At 36.8% G+C, this 21948-nt stretch overlaps 2 protein-coding genes across 5 annotated transcripts; both read right to left on the bottom strand.

Moving 5' to 3' along the window:
- Window positions 1-91: 91 nt before the first annotated feature.
- Window positions 92-1495, bottom strand: LOC117909376 (protein HOMOLOG OF MAMMALIAN LYST-INTERACTING PROTEIN 5-like). The gene is made up of 3 exons (XM_034823395.1): window positions 1367-1495; window positions 1141-1241; window positions 92-472 (listed from the first exon to the last, which is right to left on the bottom strand). The coding sequence occupies exons 1-3, from the start codon at window positions 1458-1460 to the stop codon at window positions 317-319; spliced, it is 351 nt and encodes a 116-aa protein (XP_034679286.1). The 5' UTR covers window positions 1461-1495; the 3' UTR covers window positions 92-316.
- Window positions 1496-11241: 9746 nt separating this feature from the next.
- Window positions 11242-19560, bottom strand: LOC117908839 (65-kDa microtubule-associated protein 1-like). Of its 4 annotated transcripts, none has more exons than XM_034822626.1 (12): window positions 19450-19560; window positions 16618-16669; window positions 16424-16496; window positions 16208-16302; window positions 15864-16067; window positions 15522-15770; window positions 15208-15423; window positions 14736-14891; window positions 14315-14626; window positions 12772-12859; window positions 12003-12151; window positions 11242-11827 (listed from the first exon to the last, which is right to left on the bottom strand). In XM_034822626.1, exons 4-12 carry the CDS (start codon window positions 16277-16279, stop codon window positions 11525-11527), a joined length of 1749 nt encoding a protein of 582 aa, XP_034678517.1. In that variant the 5' UTR covers window positions 16280-16302; window positions 16424-16496; window positions 16618-16669; window positions 19450-19560; the 3' UTR covers window positions 11242-11524. The 4 variants fall into 4 exon arrangements, with proteins under 4 accessions (XP_034678517.1, XP_034678519.1, XP_034678518.1 ...); XM_034822628.1 differs by having other exon boundaries at window positions 16424-16452; XM_034822627.1 differs by having other exon boundaries at window positions 16618-16646.
- Window positions 19561-21948: the final 2388 nt, after the last annotated feature.

Here is a 21948-nt window from a genome sequence, read left to right as displayed (position 1 = left end):
CCTCTAAGAGCAAACTAAATACATCCTATGTTACACCACTTACAACAACAAACAATCCGACAAATAAAAGCCCCTTCCTGCAAGTTATTTCTCCAAAATTTGTTTATGATTTATGGCTTTGTGCCAGATTGTCAAATTTGAATATTTGGGTAACATACAAAACACGTAAAAAATGAAATTATAAAAAATAAATAAATAAAATAAATAAGGAAAATCATAAATGGATCCTCAATCAGCACCTCACACCTTGAGCCATGTGCCTCAAGGAATTGAAGCCTCAACAGTTATATTAGAGGTGAGCCTCAAGGCACAACCTTCAAGCAATTTTAAAACCATCATACATAAGGTAAAAAGTTACATACAAATCTGCTCGTCCAGCTCGATCCTGCTTGTCTGCTCTTGCAAAAACATTTGAGGCAAATCCTTCCAAGTGCAAGTGGTCGTCAGGCCCCAAGTTCAATGCCTTCTTATCCTGTAAAAGACCAATAACAGTAGACAGAAGTAAGGTGCAAAGGCTATACAGATTTCAAGTAATCACTAATGACTAGTACCTTTGGGCTCCATATATATGATGCCTTGGCATTTACCATAGTGGAAATACAATTTTGCAAGAAAATTATTAATTGCAAATATCAGAAATTCCAACTACAAAGATGCCAAATTTGCACCTAACCAGAACCATCACAAAATAAAAAGAGAACAAATCATCAAATGGTAGGCGTTTCTCATTGCAGACATACTTACTATAATCAACAACGCAAAATATTTCAAAACAGGTTACATTTGAGCATCGAAAGAGGTCTCAAGAAACTAGTCTAAACAGCTTTAATACATGGACCGGCTAAAGTATTAACCACAAATCTTGGGAATCGTTGAAATTGAAAGAAACTCACGAAATTTCCCCAACAAAGAAGTCAAAGCATTCAAATATTTATAACACGATTAGTCAAAATTTGTCTAAATTCCAATTTTCAATCTCTTTCCCTCGAGTTTCCCAGCTACCAAACAAACACATTTCATCAAACAGAGTAAGAAAAATAACGCATCCCTGAAAATTCAAAAAAAGAGCAAGAAAATTCCAAAATCATCACCCAAAAAAAAAAAAAGGCATCCTAGAAATATGATATAGAAAAAATAGACCTTTTCTAGCTGTTTCATGAGGGAAATGAGGAGGGAGTTGGTGGTCTTGGTACGCTCGCCTTGAGGAATTTTCAGCCCTCTTTCCATCGCATATAATCGACCTGAAAAAATTGCAAAAGATTTGTAATTAAAAAAAAAAAAAAAAAAAAACAGAGAGAAGGAATTGAAGAATTAAAGGCTAGGGTTTATAGGGAGAGAGAAAAAGGGAAGAAGCTGAGGGAAATACAGTAGTAGGCGACGAGGGGTTCGTGTTTCTGCAACTCATCGGCGCGTTGAAGGTAGGGTAGAAGGAGTTTGGCAGGCTCGTTTTCGCTGGCCATCACCCTGCTTTCAAAGACTGCTTCCGCTTTAAGGAATTTTGAGTTGATCTTTCCTTATTGATCACAGCCTCCTCTTTTTAAATTGTCCATTACTTCAACACGACGTCGTTTTTGTACGGATCCTTTGCCCCAACCCAAAAAAAAGGGAGATAAAATATGAAAATAGATTTAGGATTTATTTGGAAACTCCTTTTTACAACAGTTTTTAGTTTGCTAGAATAAAAAATATAAAAAATATGTTTGGAAATCAAAAATCGTTTTCTATATTGTTATTAGTGAACATCTTTATATTGTATTTTATTGTTTTTATTAATAAAATGTTAGATATAAAAATTATATTTAAAAATATTATAAACATGTTAAAAATATTTTAGCTTTTTAATCTAGCTTTTATTCTATAAAAATCATCTTAAAAATTATTTTTGATAATTATTTTCAAAAATAGTTATCATACGTGCCCTTACAAATTTTGTCTTCGGAGTGAAATTTCAATTTTCAAGAATTAAAAATAATAATAGTCCTTCTATAAAATATAAGAACTCTTATAAAAAAATAATAGACTTATTTATGTTTTTAAAAATACAATGTAATAAAAAATAAATATTTATGCTTTTTAGACAAGTTATCATAATCATTATTCTTTTGATATAGTTTCTTTTCATCTTTTTCTATTTTTAAAAATAAAAACATAATAACTTTTCCTATTTTTTAAAAATAGAAACATAATCGAGTCAAGATATATTTCATATGTTTTCTTTTTTTCTTTTTAACTAAAAACTTCATATAAAAGATACTTATATAAAAGGCAAACACTTACTTTCTATATTCAAAAATTTAAGAACGTCTTGGTACATGGGAATGAAGAATGAGAATGAATATTTTGTTTTCGTTCATTTTCCATTAAATAGAATTGAATTTGGTAATTCCAATCTTGTGTTTAGATGATACTAAAATCTAAAGTTAGAACGATAATTTGTTGTCATTTCAATATTAAATAAAAATAAGATTAAAAACGAAAAAAAAATTACCTATAATATTTATACGTTTGACTTAATTTTTTTTTTTTTTAAAAAAAAAAAATCTCAGTTTGCATATAGTTTAAAATAATTTTTTATTTTCATATTAATGAGTCAAAACCCACTTTTCCCTTCTTTTAATAAATCTTGTAGTTTTTGAGAACAATATGAAATTAAAAAAACCAATTAATTAATTATAGACTAAATAGAATAATTCAAAATGTTATCTTCATAATTATAAATGCATGCATATAATGAAAATTTTGATCCATTTATACTTGAAAAAATTAAATTTTATTTATTTTATATTCATTGAAAATAGAATAGTATTAGCAATTATTAATTTTGAATCATTATTCCTTATTTTTAACAAAATAAATTAATTATGCTTTTATAAGATTGTGGACCCCGCATTTCGGCTCATGCGTTTCCCACTCGATGGCGAAACTCGCTTTTAAATTTGAAAAATAATTTTTAGAAAAAGACTTGGAGTCGCGCGTTTTATTTTTAAAGGGTAAACAAAATAAGAAAGAAAAACTCTAAGTGTGACTCCTTATTTAGAAAAGGTGGTCTACGAAAAACCAGATCGGGTTCAGGGGTCAGGTTACTTATCGGAAGGTACGATAAAGACCGTAACACCCTTCTAAGTCCCTAAAGTCGGGTCTCTACTAATAAAATGAAGCTGACGCGACAATTGACGAGTAAATAAATGAATATCCTGAATGATCATGCACACATAAAAGTCGAGACATGCATAGACAACGATTAGAGGAAAATGGGTACATACCTGGGCAACGAGCCACCATGCACTATCAATAGAGAGGGTTAGTGCGCAATTTAGGAATAATCGCATATATGTTAGAGAGTAGGGTAAATCAATCATGTATGATAATCAAAGCAAACAATCAATCAATCAATCATAAAGTCACATATGTCGGGCTCCCACCAAAAACCCGTTTATTTTACATGAATTAATATCACAGATTCCATAATTTCGGAATTATGAAAAAAAACATTCATGCCTATTAAAATCAAGAGGAGTAGAAGATTGTGGGCGGAAATGGATCCGGCGAATCGCGAGTGTCTGACGAGCCAAGCTGTCCGAGGAATCTGAATTGTCGGCTGCGGATGCTCTTCGAGTAAGCGCTATCAGAGGATCCGGACATGTCTGATCGGGGAAGTTGAGTCGTCCTCTTCTCCCATCCGGCGTCAGGCGCCGAATGTGAGATATCCGGAGAAGGTGGAACGTCGGCCGGACAAAATTTTGGATGTGAGATATCCGGAGAAGTTGAACGTCGACAGGACAGAATTCCGGATGTGAGATATCCGGGGAAGGTTGAACGTCGGTCGGGGCAGAATTCCGGATGTGAGATATCCGAAGAAGGTGAAACGTCGGCCAGACAGAATTCCGGATGTGAGATATCCGGAAAAGGTTGAACGTCGGTCGGACAGAATTCTTCCCCGGGTGGAATGAGATATGCAGCGCGTTGCAAGGGGACCGTCTGCATGTGCAAGGGAGAGAGAGCCACGTGGTATTTTTTAGGGAGGATCCACAGGTAGGTGAAGGTTTAGAGAGAGAAACGGGTTTGGTGGTATGGTCAAATGGGTGTACACATGGGTATGGTAGAACATGGTTATGAGTAGCATGAAGGATGGGTATGGGTTGTATGGATATGGAAGCTTGGGTGAGTGGTTTCAATGGGTATGTGAAGAAGTGAAGGAGCATGCACCCGTGAGACTCCATGTAAGTGAGGGAGTGGGATGGAGAATGAATGAGAGGAAAATGGGTGGTGGAGGATGCTTGATTCCTGCAAGCTTGAGTGAGGAAATGGGTATGACGACCTAGAGAGAGAGGTGGATAGATGAACGATGGGTATGGTGGATAAGGGAAAAAAACATGGGGATGAGATGATGACACGCCTGCATGGGAATAGAGACAAGGGTCATGCAGAGTAAAGACATGTGCATGGACATAAACACAATGGGCAGGCCACCAGCAGATGTGCCCCCACGTCTAGCCGACGAATATGTCTGGTAGTATGCGACCTTGGGTATTTGCTGGTTGTGAAAGCCTGGAGAAAACTGAAAAGATCTGTTCTCATCATCACTGAAAACCCAAATTCTAGCCACAAGGGGGCCATGGCTTGAAGCTTCACGAAAAGCAACTGAGACTTTGGCATGCTGAGATGGGTTAGGAACCAAATACATCAACCAAGTAGGCATTGAAGTCATTTGCATAGTAAGGGCTACCATTCATCATAAGATGCGCTCCTCTTATTCTGATGAATTCACCTTGCACTTCGACTCGGACCTGAAGATCTTGCCCACAGACCACCACACCATCAAATGTCAGGTTCCGCTTCAACCCAAACTTTCTCTCGACTTTGGAGCCTTGAGTATGCACTCAGGGAGGAAAAGAAAGCAAGGAGATAACAGGATAGCAACAAGAAGAACATGAAGATTTTAACCAGCATATCAGACCCATTTCATCATTTCATCCATGGGCCCAACATCCAGTGAGTTGAGATGGAAAATACTCGTCAGAGTAGGGCATAAAACACAGCAAACTCTTCCAATATTTAATCAGTAATCACCAAAACAGAACAAACCAACAAGCAAAAATGAAAATCACTGAGAATCAGACCTGGACAGTATGAAAAAAAAATGGAAAATATAGAAAAAAAAATGGTCATACCTGGGAATCTCCCTTCTCAGCTCTATGTCCTGGACTCTTCCAACAACTCTACGCTCCTCTGTTCTTAGTTTTCTCCTCAAGTTCCCCCCAATACTCTTTCTCTCAAAACTCTTAGAAAAACTCCTTCGTCTTTCCACAATGTTGTCCCTCACCTTTCAGAAAACCTCATCTCGTTTCCCAGATTTTTGTCTTCCCAACGATCTCTGCCGCAGCCACCTTTCCTGCACCACTCCTTCTATAGCCACCTTTCCTTCTCTCTCATCCACGCCCCCTGACGGCCTGCGGGACCCCTTCTAGAAAGTTCCTTCACGTGTCAAAGTCCTACTGCAGCTTCAAAATGCGAGGTTGATTCCTTATGGCCACTAAGGATGTGACACATGGCCCGCTGGAATAGTGACACCTAGCTAAAAATGTGATCTGCAAAAACAATAGAGAAAAGTGACCCATGCCTAAATAGGGGTCTACAAGATATTAATATTCTTATTTTTATATATTTATAAAATATATAAATCATATGAATAGTGTTGAATATAATGTATATATAGTGTACAGTCTTTCCTTTTTAATATAGTTACATGTATGGTAGTTAGTTCTCCTAGGCTTGTATATATTATATATATATCTTCTCAATTGTAGTTGTCAATCATATGAATGAGAATTAATGTTTTTTCTCTCTCTCTTAACATGGTATCAGAGCCAAGGGAGAAAACCTAATTCTTTCCAGTTTCCCCGTGTCATCAATTCCGGGAACCTTCCGTGACCGTGTTTCATTCGGATCACCTTCCCCATCTCCCAAACTTTCCGATTAGTCGAATAGTCGTCAGAAAACACTCACCGCCGGTAACTTTCCGGCGATATCATTTCCGACACTGACCACACCAAGAGAAGCGCATGGAGGAGATCTCCAACTTTTCCCAAGCATCGGAGCCAGAAAACAGTCCCGCGCCGCCACGCGCACTTTTACGGCCGACGACTGAATCTCACGCCCCGCGCGTGAGGGCACGTGAGGCCTTTTCGGTGACGCACCTCCTCCTCCAGCTTCGCCTAACGCTGACCAGCCTCCTATATCCCTGGTTTTCCCATTCGAGCCCTCACGTACCTCTTTTGGGATTTTGTCTCCGTCGCCCTCCAAACAGTCTTTCCGGCAAAGCTCCAACTACTTTTTCTCCACCCAATCCTGCACGTGCCTTGGGAAGTGTTCTTCTACCTCTCTGGTGGTACCACGCCGCGATTTGAGGCCGTCTCCATTTTTTCATGGTGCCACGTCCAATCTGAAGCCGTATTAGGGCTCTCTTCGATCCAAACATACTTCATTATCCAGATAAGTGGATATGGCTACTAAAACTTCCATTTTTTCCTCTATCATATCTGGATCTCCTATGATTACTTCGGAGAATTGGTTGGCGTGAAATTATCTTTCCTGGTCTGCCTCTGTTGAACTTTGGTTTATGGTCAAGGATATGAGATCACTTGGTTACCTAGGAGCAGATATCCTGAGGTTGATCGCGTACAGTGGAGGAAGATAGATGCACAGTTATATAGTGTATTATGGCAATCGGTTGATCCCAGGGTTCTTCTTCATCTTCGGGCCTACAAAACTTGTTTTAAATTTTGGACTCAGGCCAAAGATTATACACGAATGATATCCAGCGTCTTTATAAGGTGGCTTCTACTATTGTCCATATCACCAACAGGACTTGGATCTATCTACTTATATTGGTCAGATTGCCTCTCTCAAGGAGGAGTTCTTGACTGTGATGCCTCTTACTCCTGAAGTTGGGGCTCAACAAACACAGCTGATAAGTTCTTCATGGTCCTTACTCTTATTGGCCTCCGTCGGATCTTGAGCCTATCCGTGATCAGATTCTTGGTAGTTCATCAGTTCGTCCTTGGATGATGTGTTTGTCGCCTCCTCCATATCTTGTCCACTCAAACTTTGCCATCTGATAGCACTTCAGATTCTTCTGTGTTAGTTTCTCAAACTACCTCTCGAGGAGGATGCAGTGGTACCCAAGGTAGAGGCCAACGTCCTCATTGCACATATTGCAATAAACTTGGTCACACTCGTGATCGTTGCTATCAGTTACATGGACGCCTCCTCGCACTGCCCATATGGCCCAATCCTCTGATTCTCCGCTGCCTCAGCCTCCGAGCTCCTCCGCATCTCAGACATCTCAGGCTTCTATTGCATTTGTTGCCCAGCCTGGTAATGTCTCTGCCTGCCTTACCCACACATCTTCTCTTGGACCCTGGATTCTAGATTCTAGAGCTTCTGATCACCTATCTGGTAATAAGGATCTTTCTCCTCTATTACTACTACCTCTACTTTACCTACTGTTACCTTAGCTAATGGTTCTCAAACTGTGGTAAAGGTATTGGTTTGACCCTTCCTCTCCTTTCTACCTCTCACTTCTGTCCTTTATATTCCTGAATGTCCTTTTAATCTTATTTCCATCAGCAAAATCATTCGTACTCTTAATTGCTCTATTACCTTTTCTGATAAATTTGTGACCTTGCAGGACCGGAGTACGGGGAAGACGATTGGCATAGGACGTGAGTCTCAAGGCCTCTATCACCTCACCTCAGATTCATCTCTGCAGTTTGCATTCCACTGATGCTCTCTCCTCATTCACAATCGTCTGGGTCATCCTAGTTTCTCCAAGTTCCAGAAGATGGTCCCTCTTTTTCCACTTTGTCGTCGCTTCCGTGTGAGTCATGTCAGCTTGGAAAACATACTCGTGTCTCGTTCCCAAAGCATTTGAATAATCGGGTAAAGTCTCCTTTTGAGCTTGTCCACACTGATGTTTGGGTCCTTGTCAGACTGCGTCTACTTTAGGATTTCATATTTTGTCACTTTCATTGATGACTATTCTCGATGTACTTGGTTATTTTAATGAAAAATCGAGCTGAGTTATTCTCTATTTTCCAGAAATTTTATGCTGAAATCCAAACCCAGTTCAATATTTCTATTCGTGTGTTACGCAGTGACAATGCCAGAGAATATTTTTCAGCCTCATTTACTTCGTTTATGTCTTATCATGGGATTCTTCATCAGTCTTCTTGTGCTCATACTCCTCAACAAAATGGGGTAGCTGAACGCAAGAATCGACATCTTGTTGAGACAGCTCGTACTATCCTCCTCCATAGTAATGTTCCTTTTCGTTTTTGGGGGACGTTGTTCTTACGCTTGTTATTTGATTAATCGTATGCCTCCTTGTCTTACACGATCAGATTCATCACTCTCTTCTCTTCCTGACCAACCACTTTATTTCCTTCCTCCTCGTGTCTTTGGTTGTACTTGTTCAGGTTTATCATCGTCGCCCTCGTGTCGCTGCTCCTCTCCCTTTTGCTGAGGCACCTGTTGACTCACTTCCTACCCCTTCAGTTCTCCTACCCCGGCTCTCCTTCTCCTAATGATTTACTCATTGCTATTCGAAAAGGTACTCGCTCTACTCGTAATCATCATCCTATTTACAATTTTTTGAGTTATCATCGATTATCTTCACCCTATTTGCTTTTGTTTCTGCTATATCCTCTGTTTCTCTTTCAAAGAGCACCCATGAAGCTCTTTCCCATCTAGGCTGGCGACAGGCAATGGTGGATGAAATGGTGCTCTGCACTCTAATGGCACTTGGGATCTTGTTGTTTTACCCTCTGGTAAATCTACAGTTGGTTGTCGTTGGGTCTACGTAATTAAGGTTGGTCCTGATGGTCAGGTTGATCGCCTTAAGGCCCGCTTAGTTGCTAAAGGCTATACTCAGGTTTATGGTTCTGATTATGGTGACACATTCTCCCCTGTTGCCAAGATTGCTTCTGTCCGTCTGCTTCTCTCATGGCTGCTATGTGTTATTTGCCTTTTATCGTTGGATATTAAAAATGCCTTCCTTCATGGTGATCTTGCCAAGGAAGTTTATATGGAGCAACCTCCTGGTTTTGTTGCTCAGGGGAGTCTGGTTTAGTGTGCAGGTTACGTTGTTCTCTATATGGCTTGAAACAATCTCCTCGAGCATGGTTGGCGTTTTAGCTCTGTTGTTCAAGAGTTTGGCATGCTTCGCAGTACATCAGACCATTCAGTTTTCTATCATCATAACTCCTTGGGGCAGTGTATTTATCTGGTTGTTTATATGGACGACATCGTCATTACAGGTAGTGATCAGGATGGTATTCAAAAACTAAAGCAACATCTTTTTACCCACTTTCAGACTAAAGACTTGGGGAAACTCAAGTATTTCTTGGGAATTGAGATAGCTCAATCCAGTTCCGGTGTGGTCCTTTCCCAAAGGAGTATGCTTTAGACATTTGGAAGAAACCGGTATGTTAGACTGTAAACTGGTAGACACACCTATGGATTCGAATGTCAAACTTGTACCAGGACAGGGGAGCCTTTGGAGACCCTGGAGATATCGACGACTCGTAGGTAAATTGAACTACCTCACCATTACTCGTCCAGACATTTCTTTTCATGTGAGTGTTGTTAGTCAATTCCTACAGTCACCATGTGATAGCCATTGGGATGTTGTAATCCGCATTCTTCGATATATCAAAAACACACCAAGTCAAGGTGTGTTGTACGGAACAGAGGTCATACTCAGGTTGTTGGTTACACAGATGCAGATTGGGTTAGCTCACCCACAGATAGACGTTCCACTTCAAGGTACTGTGTTTTTATTGGAGGTAATCTAATATCTTGGAAGAGTAAGAAACAAGATGTAGTGGCCAGATCTAGCGCTGAAGCCGAGTATCGAGCTATGGCTCTGGCAACATGTGAACTCATATGGTTGAGACATCTTCTTCAAGAGTTGAGATTTGGAAAGGATGAATAGATGAAACTCATCTGTGATAACCAGGCCGCATTACATATTGCATCCAATCCAGTCTTTCATGAAAGGACTAAGCATATTGAAGTTGACTGTCACTTCATTAGAGAGAAGATCGCATCAGGATGTGTTGCTACAAGTTTTGTTAATTCAAATGATCAACTAGCAGACATCTTCACTAAATCTCTCAGAGGTCCTAGGATTAAATACATTTGTAACAAGCTTGGTGCATATGACATATATGCTCCAGCTTGAGGGGAGTGTTGAATATAATATATATATAGTGTACAGTCTTTCCTTTTTAATATAAGTTACATGTATGGTAGTTAGTTCTCCTAGCTTGTATATATATATATATATATATATATATACCTTCTCAATTGTAAGTTGTCAATCATATGAATGAGAATTAAGGTTTTCTTCTCTCTCTCTTAACAGTATTAGAAATGGTTAATATCTATATTTGGATAATATTTATAAAAGAATATAATTTATTATTTTATTATATTATCAATATTTATATTTTATAAAAATTATTTATTTTTAATTAAAATTTTGAATTTACAATTTGTGTTTTTTACAAAATCAAAATAAAAAATTACTTTAAAAAACAATTTATCTAATAAAGTCTTTAGTTTTTAAATTTTTTTAAAATTATTTGTATTATGAAATCAAAATACCTTTTAATTAGGATGTCCATTAAAATCAATTTTAATTTCATTTCCATCATCATTTAAGTTATTCAAATATAGAATGAGATGTACTCTTCATTCCTGATACCAAACACACCCTAAAAGTTATATATTTTATGTAAAAATTACTCCAATTTTTTATTTTTTTAAAAAATATATTTCCAAAGAAAAGTCCTAATTAATTATTCATCACCTAGTCTATTCATTGCTCTCATTTCCATAAATGGAAATGAAAACAGTTTTGAAAAACTAATTTGATTGCCATTACCAAACAAATCCTAAAACCAGGAGAAAGGTAAACAGTGAAAAAATAAAAAGAGAGGTGACAAGGTATGAGGCCCAGAGGTTTTCCTGCAGTGAAAAATGCTTGAATAGCTTTTGTAATAGATTCACTGCTTATTTGCAAACAGGGTTTTCCCTAGGCAAGGATGCCTGGAGCTGCACGTCTTTATAAGTTCCCCAACTTCCTCCACAAATACACTTATGGGTGTTCTTGCTAAGGCCTGGTGGGATGATTTGGAACCACAAGAATCCCTGCCCGGATAAGAAACTTGGGGGAAAAAAAGAACCATGCAGCTATCTGAGCTAGACCAAGATTTTTATTGCCAGAGGCAGGCATCCAAAAGCATATCCTACAATACAAATGAAACTGCTGCATGAATTTTAAAAGCTTCCAGATGCTAAATTTGACATACACAGCTAAAAAACAGTCCCTACTCCCTTACTGCCACTTACTCCCTCATCGTTTCAAAGATATATCCCTACAGCAGAAAACTACTAATAACAACACTAATATCACAGGGGTGTAAAATCACAGCTCTCTCGTCTCTCGTCTCTTGTTTCATCAAGGTGAAGCTGGAACTGGTTCTGTACCAGAAACATGTGAGGCAGCATCTTCTTTTGATATGGCAACATAGTTGACAGGGGCAACCGGCCTGGTATTATCCCTCTTCCCATCTTTAGATGTAGACCTCGCACCATTTTGATTTGCATTCAGAGAGAGCCGCCTGCTAGGAGTTCCATTCGCACCTCCATTTGCTCGTGGTCCCACCACCTTCTTTGGACCAAGTGGGCGACCAGGACTTGGCCGCGAACCAAAAATGGCTTCCTGTTCCGTGTTTAGCAGCTCATGGAACTTTTTCTGATCCTGTCATTTATAGATGTTATACCCAATTTAGTACAAGAAACAAATAGCCTAGAATGGTGACAAATAAACACCAAAAGCTCATGTAGGATTGAGGTCATGTCAGAATTAATTGGGTCCAATGTGGAAACATGCTTGAGCCCATCTGACCTTCACAAAGCAATCTAGTTAGCCTTACCCTCATTCTCCGCTTCTCTTCTTCTCTATCATGCCTGAGCATAGCATATTCATCTAGCATGGCAAGGAGAGGAACACCGTCGTAAGTAAATGGTATACCATGATCTTCTTCCCATGCCCGAGTTTTGGCAACCAATGTGTCAACAAGAGCTACAGAGCCAAGAAAACCATCCAATAATAAGCACATCAAGCCAAGCTAACATAACAGCATGGATTATCTTCTTTCTTTTTAATGAAATTATCAGTTTTCATCTTTCATCTACCATACACACAACAAAATCTCAAAAACACACTCATGGATAAAGGAAACTTCTATTGTTTAGAGTTTTGTTTTTTTTTTCCTTCTTTTATAGGTAAATGAAGACTGTATTAATAGAAAAAGGAATACACAACATATACAAAGCGGCCAAAAGCGAGAATACACTAAAACCAACAACCATGCCCTAAGAACCTAACCAGTCTTTGAAGTCTTATATTATGAAGAGTTTCTACACAAGCAATTCATTCTTTTTTGAACTCTTCCATTAAATCTTAATGTTAAGTTTTTTGATAGGCAAAATCTTAAAGTTCCTTGGCTCCAATATATTAAGAAGGGCACTAAGGCTTCTTGATGGGTAAAGAATCCCACTTAAGTCAACTTTATACTCATATTTGTCCAAAGTTGTGGTAGTGAAGATCCTACAAACATGAATAAACACAAACACTCCATTTGTGATGAATATCATGTTATTCAAAATATAATCTTTGTACTGTGTGATTTCTTTACATACCTGGAATTTTGTTGACTAAAATCCGAGCTTTTTCAGCACGCTTGAGATTTAAGTGTGCACCTCTGCTTGAGTTATACCTGTTTTCATCCTGTTTCGGCAAGGCAATATCAAGTTGAGCTAAAAATACCAAGAATTAAATTAAGTTCAAGCCATGTACATGGGAAACTCACTCCCATAATTTTTCATAAAAGATGGGATGAGAGGAATATGTCAACTTGACTAGGCAACAGAGGAATGAGCACTCTCAATAAATATTAAGAAGAGATGTATTGCCAGGAGACTGCTGGTTGCTATAGAGTATCAGGGAAAAAGTACTCCAATAACAACGAAAAAAGGAGGATGTCCTTTTGAGTTGTCGACGTAATAGAATTGAAGAAAATCATTAAGGTCCTGAAAGTAGAATTTATTTAAGAGAAATAATTATCATTCATAGCTGCCAGTCATCATAGCAAATCAGAGGCATTAAAGATGATCATCACCAACTGTTTTTGCAGTAGATTGGTGTCTTTTGACATGAAAGTCAGAACGAGTTAACCAGGAGTGTGCATTTTTTTTTCTTTTCGTTCTTTCCTCTTCTTCAACATATATTATTTTTTCCAGTAGAATTTACATGATTTTAGGACAAAGTAATGGGATTACTAAATTTTCTTTCCTTTTTTATAAATTCACACAAAACCAAAGGAGCTATTCTCTATTTTCATCATTCTTGACTAGGGAGGGCACTGTGCATAAAAGGCCTAGATTAGGCATGAGAAATGTTTCGATTTGGAACTCAAAGTCATCCAATTGGGCAAGATAAATATTTAGATCGAAACTCAATATTGAACCTAATTGCAACTATACCTGAATTACATTGGAAGGTTAGGAACAGTAGCAGAGCCAGAAAGTAGAGGCAGGGGCAAAATCCAACTAAAACAACAAACTTAGTTTGGTGGTATAGTCCATTTCCCTTCTTTAGAAGGGAGTCAGTTTCAAATCTAGCTCTAATCATAGCTGTTTTAATCCACAGGTTAGGAATATCATAATCCATACCGGCTGTGGAACATCATAATCCACCTCTAATCGTACATGTTTTAATCCATAGGTTAGGAATATCATAATCCACACTGGCATCCATAGCATTTAACAGACTAATTATTGGTCCAACAGTGTTATTCCAACCATGCAACCATATTTTGGCAGTCAACCTTCATAGAAAATAGATTAGATGACTAGAAGAAACTTTTTGCACAGAACATCAGTATTTGATAAAGCCCAAATTGTGGTTGTGGTCATGATCCAAAAATATTGTTTTAGCAAGAAACAAGGATCAGTGGTTTGCAACAATAAGGCCAATCAAAATGCATGATAAACAATTAGTTCAGGATTGGGACAGACAAGCAAGTTGCACGACCACATTGATGCTGACAAAGCTCTATTTGCTGTTAGGCTAATGGCTTGAATAGGAGTGCAACAACATTGCAGAGAGCACAAATGAGCATTCCTAATCAAGGTGGATCTAATCCACAACGAATCCAGGGAGGGAGGGGGAGAGAGAGGATACCCGATTGTAGTCTTCAAGCCAACTCTCTTCTTCACAAGCTGACATCCATTTCTCAACCTTGTCTAATATATCTTTTCTGCTGAAAGCCTCTTCCTTTGCTTTTGCTATTTGATTGTCCATATCGGCCAGTAACTCAGAAGGCTCAACATCCCCAGAATCAATAAGTGACATAATCTTTGCTCGAGCAGCCTCTGGATCTATTTCTATGTGAGCACGGGCAAATATCTCTTCGAGCTCAGCTTGCCTCTTGAAAGCAATTTCCTTCATCCTGCTGGCTTTCAGTTGATCAAGCCTTTCAACTTCCACCTCAGCCTTAGCAACAAAAGGAAAACAAAGTAAAATGAATAAACTGCCAGCATTATCCATTAAACATTACTATTCTGAAGCCAAAATTAAGCATTACTGTTCTGAAGCCAAATACCTGCTCAATCAGATCCAGAGCAAGGGCACCAGGGATGGTCACTTCATCAACTGAAGCAGATATGTTACAGGTAACATGATCAAACAAACTCCGCTCCTCCTCTGGGGTATCCATCAGATTCCACAGATCAATTAGCTGAGTGGCTAACTCTTGAAGCTGTGGAGAGGAGACACATCAAAGAATAATTCATTTTGTCGTAGCAACCAACAGGTGCAGTGATTTTCAAAGCGAAAAAACATATATAGATCTCATATGAATAGGGGACAAAGAGGCTGAAATATATAGACAACAAGACATTGAAAGGATAAGAATTATAGATTAATTTAAGAGAACAATGAGATGAGATGCAAAATCTCCAGGACATTGGCTCCCAGAGCATCCATGTATGAAAAATCTAAAGCAAAATGATGAACTACCGATTAACTCTTCACACAATACTAACCAGGTAAAGCAGGAACACTAAAAATTTTACCTTCTGTAGCCTCTGCTTCTTGTCTTCCTTTAGTGCTAAGACTGTCTTAGCCAGCCTAGAAAGGGTGTCATTGCTAATGCTTTTGGATTGCACACCAGTTGAGTCATTTAAGCTAGGATGAACTTCAGTAACAGTACTAAAGAAGTCCATCCCAAGGACAGCACATAGATCATGAACAGTGCTCACAAACTCGAGGACCTTGTGCAACCTGTCACTCTGGCAGATCAAATAATTAATTGGTGGTGATCCTGAAGACATATGGGCTAGCATAAAAGTCCATAACTAATATAGTGTGAACTGATCTATAATTTTACCTTTTCTTTCTGGAGTTCTTGGAGTTGGCCCTGAAATTCATCCAGCTTCTTCAAGGATAGGTCAGCCTCATCAACCACAGGAACCTCACTAAGATTTGAGTTCCCAGCAATTTCTCCACATATCTTTTGAATCTGTGTCTGTACATCAGAAAACTCCTTCACTCTCTCTTCTTTCTGTTTCCACAGCTGTTCGAGCGTCGGTGCTATAGCTGCAAGCTGTTCCTTGATTGTGCCAGAAGTTTTATCAGGCTGTAAACCAAAGCAAAGAAATCCATCAGCAACCAAGCTTTACAGCCATCAAGCATACAACCCATTCAATATGATAAGTGTAAAATTATTTACAATTCCAACAAAACTTTTCTCTCCAAGTGCTGATAGAAGACGGGAGAGTTCAAGTTGGGCATCTGCCAAGGCCTGAAGAAGGTGTGCTCTCGATTTCACAGCCTGATCAACCTTCCTCTTATAAACGTCCAAGCACTCTTGCTCTAACTGAAGGAGCATTTTATCACGTTCCTCATCGCTTTCACCAACCTCATCCCAGATTTGCTGCATTAAACCATGGTTTACAGCATTTAGCGTATTTGCCCTGTTCCTCAGTATGCAAGGTCTACTTATAACACTAATATATCACAAAGTAAACAATGACCAAAGAATGAAAGTCGAATAAGTTTTTGAGTATGAATTGCCTGCAATTTCTGCAGCAATGAACCACAAGTAGTTTCTCCAAGGAGAGGATTTTCAGCATCTGCCACTGCCATTTACGTTAATACTACAATCCAACCTGCAAATAGCATTCGAAAGACATTCATTATATACATGTATGTACGCATTTACATACCCAAAGCATTTCTAACTACATAACAGATATGACATGCATGTCATAAACACAGAACCATGCTTACCTTACTAACCAGCAAGAAACAGCACTCCACTACACAAGCATAATATAAACACCTGCCAGTACTACAATCCAACCTGCAAATAGCGTTCGAAAGACATTCATTATATACATGTATGTACATATTTACATACCCAAAGCATTTCTAACTACATAACAGATATGACATGCATGTCATAAACACAGAACTATGCTTACCTTACTAACCAGCAAGAAACAGCACTCCACTACACAAGCATAATATAAACACCTGTCAGTACCATCCATAACATAAGACCAAACAAATAGTCAGTACAAATGACCACATAACATAAACTCCTGTCAGTGTGTTGATAGAATAAGACCAAACAAACAGTCAGGACAATGACCAAGAAGTCGCATAATAACAATACTAACAGTGCATCCAGAAAATCGAAAAAGGAAAGATGAGATAAAATTGGTGGGCCCTGTATTCAAAGCTCAATCTCACCTAGACACAGAGCTTGTTGAAAAAAAAAATACATATATATATATTTTATAAATAAGTAAAAATATTATATTACAACGAGGTGCTAAAATAGACCCAAAGATGTACAGGAAAGAGACACTCACCCCCTTATAGCTGAAACATGAGTGAAAATATATATATATATATAAGATACAGTTGAGTGTCAATGTGTCAATATAGGCTTAAAGCAGATCTACTGCAGAACCTCTCTGGTTGCATAATGGAATCAAAATCCACCAGAGGGCAGACTATTTGTCAATATCATTTCTTTGAGAAAAAAAAATGATAGCCCAAAATAAATTAATTAACAAGTACTTCATCTTATCAAATTGATACTAAATCTGGCACATGAATTAGTTCCAAATCAGATTTCACCAAGCATTTCTTATCAATAATAAAAGAAATGGAAAACAGTATTATTAGATTGTAAGTTTCAAAACAGTTTAACCTGAAATTTTCTTTGGTAACCAAGAAGACTGGATTTAACACTCATCTTTTAATGAGGTTTTGGTTGTCCCAAAACAAAAGCATGTTTTCTGAGATTCTGGAAAGAAAGGTAATAAAAAAAATAAAGCCAATTCAAAATTTTAATGCCTTTCTTTTCCAGCATTACCCAGCAATCAAACAGGGGATAGTAATTCATTCTACTAAAACCTACTCAATTTACCAAATTATAGAACTAAGAACAAAAAAGCTATAAACTTTGTAACCACTAAATGAGAATCAAATAAAACCACCCCATTACTAGAATATGCATCAATCACTACCCAGGATCCGTACAGTCATCACAATCAAGAAGCAAGACAAACTCAAAACCCATCAGAAGACGTAATGTTCTCTCAAATGGAACTTCAAAAAAATTTCAAATTTCTACTTCCTTTTTTCATTTCCCACATTTTCTCAGCAGCCAAACAGATCATTACTAGATCACTCCACCCAAACCACGCTACTTGATCAATGATAATCTGAACCCCTCATTCTCGCAAAAAATGCCCATCAATCAATGTCATTGACCCCTACATTACCACAACCACTACCCACATACCATAAATCCATCAAATCAGGTGCCACAACAGAGTGAAAACCCAAAGATGTGTATTCTGTTCTCTTGTATCCCAGATCATTTTAAAAAAATCCAAAATTCTAATTTATTTTCATTCCTACACTTTTTCAGCAACAAAACCAACCATTATTAGATCACTCTACTCAAAATCAACTAACTAACCAAATTATAGCACTAAAAACACAAGCACAATCTTCTTCAAGAAACCCAAACCCAACCCCAAGCCCTTAATTTCACACAAATATCTGTCAATGACTTTCATTACCTCCTTCACTTATCACAATCCCCAGTCCTAAGCCTTAAATCCATCACAATCAAGAATCACAAAGAACCTCAAAACTCCAATTCAGCTGTAGATTCTGTTTTCTCAGACCCCAAACAATAAAAATAAACAAAAATGTAATTTCCTTTCATTTCCTGCATTTTCTCAGCAACCAAATAGACCTTTACTAGATCACTCTACTCAACCAATAAACTAACCATCTTATAGAACTAAAGATAAAAAAACCCACCCTTTTAATATCAAAAAAGGTCTATCAATCACTGTCATATACTTATCACACTCACTACCTGTAAGCTTTATATCAATCATAATCAAGAAGCACAACAACCTCGAAATCCCAATGTCAGGAGGTTTTAGTCTTCCGATCCCAACTAACAAATTTCTAATTTCTTTTCATTTCCCGCATTTTGTTAGCAGCCAAGTAGACGCCTACTAGATCACTTTACTCAGAAGGCAATTGACTGACCAAAATATAGCAGTAAACAAAATCACAAACTCCTCAATCAAGCAAAACACAAAAACCCACCCCTTAATTTTATAAAGATGTCCATCAGTCACTATCATCAACCTTCTGTACTTATCACAATTACCAACCCTAAATCATCCATCCATCACCGTCAAGAAGCACAACAACCCCAAACCCCAAGATATGAAGTTTTTTCTCTCAGATCCTAACAACAAAAAATCCGAACTCCCAATTTCTTTATATTTCCGCCATTTTCTCAGGAACCAAACAGAGTACTACTAGATCATCCCACTGAAACCCAATTAATACACCAAATTAGGTCATTAAAAACAGAATCACAAACTCATAACACCAAGTCCAGGGAGGTTTTGTTCTCTCAGATCCCGGTAACAACAAATCCAAACTCCCAATTTCCGCACACTTTCACCATTTTCTCATCAACAAACAACCTACCACCCAACCATCCCACTCAACCCCGACAAACAAATCAAATTACATCTGTAAACCCGCAGTAAGAAAAAATCCACACCAATACTACCCCTAACCCTACATAAACCACAACCAAAAAATGAACAACTTCAAAAAAAACACACAGGATCTCCCCTGAACAAGCCTGACCCAGTAACCAAACAGCATTGAACAAAAGAACCCAGAAACAGTCACTCTAAAGAGTAAAGAATGAGGAGTTGCAACTAAATGATAAAATCAGAGACGAAGCAGATAATGCTGACCCAGATCGTGGTTGGAGTTAGGGTTTGTGGGGTTTGTGCGCTCAGATCTAAGCGTTAGAGTTTCAGAGACGGTGATTTGTGTGTGGAGTGGACAGGGGAGAGAAAGCAGAGCGAAAATGGAGAGTGAAGACTTATATATCACTCCTGTCACTGTATCTATTGTCTGAAAATATGGCATTTCTAGTGCCCGTGTTTCAGGATTTATTTACGGATATGACACTGTCGCTGTTTGTGGAGTTTGACCGGATGATAGAGAGGTCTGGCTTTTAATGTACCTTTAAAATGAAATGATTTCATTTTTGGGTTTTAGACTTTAGTCCGCAACTATTTTTATTTAAGCATGCAAAATTTTTAACTTTTTGGAATTTACCCTCTTTTAAGCATTTCACCAAACACCATAGCTGCACTAAATGGTGATTTTCAAAGTATGGATGTCTTCTCACCCTTAATTTTTAAGGCCCCGATCATTCTACACTTCATATTATTAATTGAATTTAGGCCCTATTAATAGTACATATTGAAAATTAATTTTATTTTTAATTTTTGTTTCAACTTAAAGTAAAAATTAAACCCAAAATTATAATTTAAAAAAAACTAATTATATAAGTCAAAATTAAGTTTTTATGAGAAACTTAAGACCTTGAAATAAGCTCTTAAATTTCAAATACCCGCATGAGCAAATCCCTACTAAATATGAAAGCATTTGTTTCTCTAAAAAAATCTCAAACAAAAGTAATAAAGAAGAAGGGGCATTTTTGTAGATGAGTTGGTGAAGAAAGGCATATACTTGGTGGCAAAAAGGTGGGCAAATCCTACACATTAAAGAAACATTTGCCAATGAAAAGCAAAACAAGATTTTGGGCCCAATGGGTCATGGTCATTGCTAGGTGGCATAAAAAATCTATTGAGTCCACATCTTCATCCATCAGCTAGCATGGAATGTCACAAATTTGATGACAATAGTGATATCTATCTTGTTTAATTTTGGATCTTATCTTATAATTGGATGATGCATAAAATAATCGGCATCTTATTATTTTTTGATCAACCCAACTTTTGCCAAATGCCTTTTCTTTTTTGGGTTTTTAGGAGTCTTTGTCCGTACACATCGATGAAGAACATCGAAAGCAAACCATGAGTCTAGGTGGAGTTGGTGGGTTAAATAATGATGGGCATGGATGAGTTGGTTGATTTAGGATTGGATTTAATCTTGTAAATTAATATATATATTAAATCATGAGTAACAATCCAAATATTAAAAGGTCATGAGATTGGATTTGAGATTTGAATGAGATAAAAAAAAAAACATATAATCAATGAAGACAAAAGAAATAATCATAACTATATAATTTGTCCTTGGTATACTTTTTCATATTTTTTTGCCAACGTCAAGGATCATAATTACGGAGGAAAGGGCTAGAAATCAGGAAACTTATTAAAGTAATATGGGAAATATTAGAATGTTTTTTATAGTGTTTTTACTTGGAATGTTTCGTTTGAAGGAAAATCAAAGTGTATTTGATAATATTTTTAGTGAAAATAATTTTTTAAAAAGTGTTTTTAAAAGAATCATTAAAGTGTGTTTGACAGTAATTTTAAGAAGTGTTTTTAATATTTTTAATATTTAAAAAATAATTATTTTTAAGTGTTAGAAATACTAAAATTACTGTCAAATGTTTGATAGTGATTTTAGGAAGTGTTTTCAAACACTATAAGGCTTGAAAATTTGTATTTTACAAATATTAAAAAAGTTAAAAACACTTCATAAATTCAATACTAAACGCTATCTTAAAATGCATTTGGTAATAATTTTGAAAAATATTTTTAACATTTCTGATACTTAAAAAATAAAAATTTCAAATATTAAAAAAATTAAAAACACTTTTTAAAATAACTGTTAAATGCACTCTTATTCAACATCATTACAAGTTATTTTTCAACACTATAAATAAGTCTATAGATATTTCAAAGCGATTTTTAACAAAACATTTTTTTTTTCAAAAATACTTTTTAGGCTAAAAATACTTTTTAAATTCACAATTAACAAAATTCAAGTGTTTATATATAAAAAAAAAAGGTTATAAATGATTTTCTAATAATATAAGTAATCTTTTAAATATTTAAAAGTGTTTTTTAAAATTTATCCCAACATCTTTATTTTTTTTTCAAAAGCATTTTCTTAGACTAAGAGGGTTTTATAGAATCGATGTGAAACAGAAATAATGAGAAAAAAAAATAGTAAATTAGTAAAATATTTCTATTATTACGGTGGGAAAGGGTAGAAATTGGGAAGACTTACTAAAGTAATATAGTGAATATTAATGGAGGAAAAAACAGTAAATTAGGGAAATATTTAACAAAAAAAAAAAACATGAATTCTTTCCAAGATTATTAATGGGCCATGCTGAAAATTTGAGCAATGACAGTTGACAAATGATTTGACTCCCCATGTGGATGGGTTTGGCAAGTAATCATATGGTGCCCCAGCAATATAAATAA

Source organism: Vitis riparia, chromosome 19 (genome assembly GCF_004353265.1).
Source record: "Vitis riparia cultivar Riparia Gloire de Montpellier isolate 1030 chromosome 19, EGFV_Vit.rip_1.0, whole genome shotgun sequence".
In the NCBI taxonomy this organism is placed as follows: Eukaryota; Viridiplantae; Streptophyta; class Magnoliopsida; order Vitales; family Vitaceae; genus Vitis; species Vitis riparia.
Note: the sequence above shows the minus strand (reverse complement) of the source record. Positions and strands in the feature narration are given on the sequence as shown.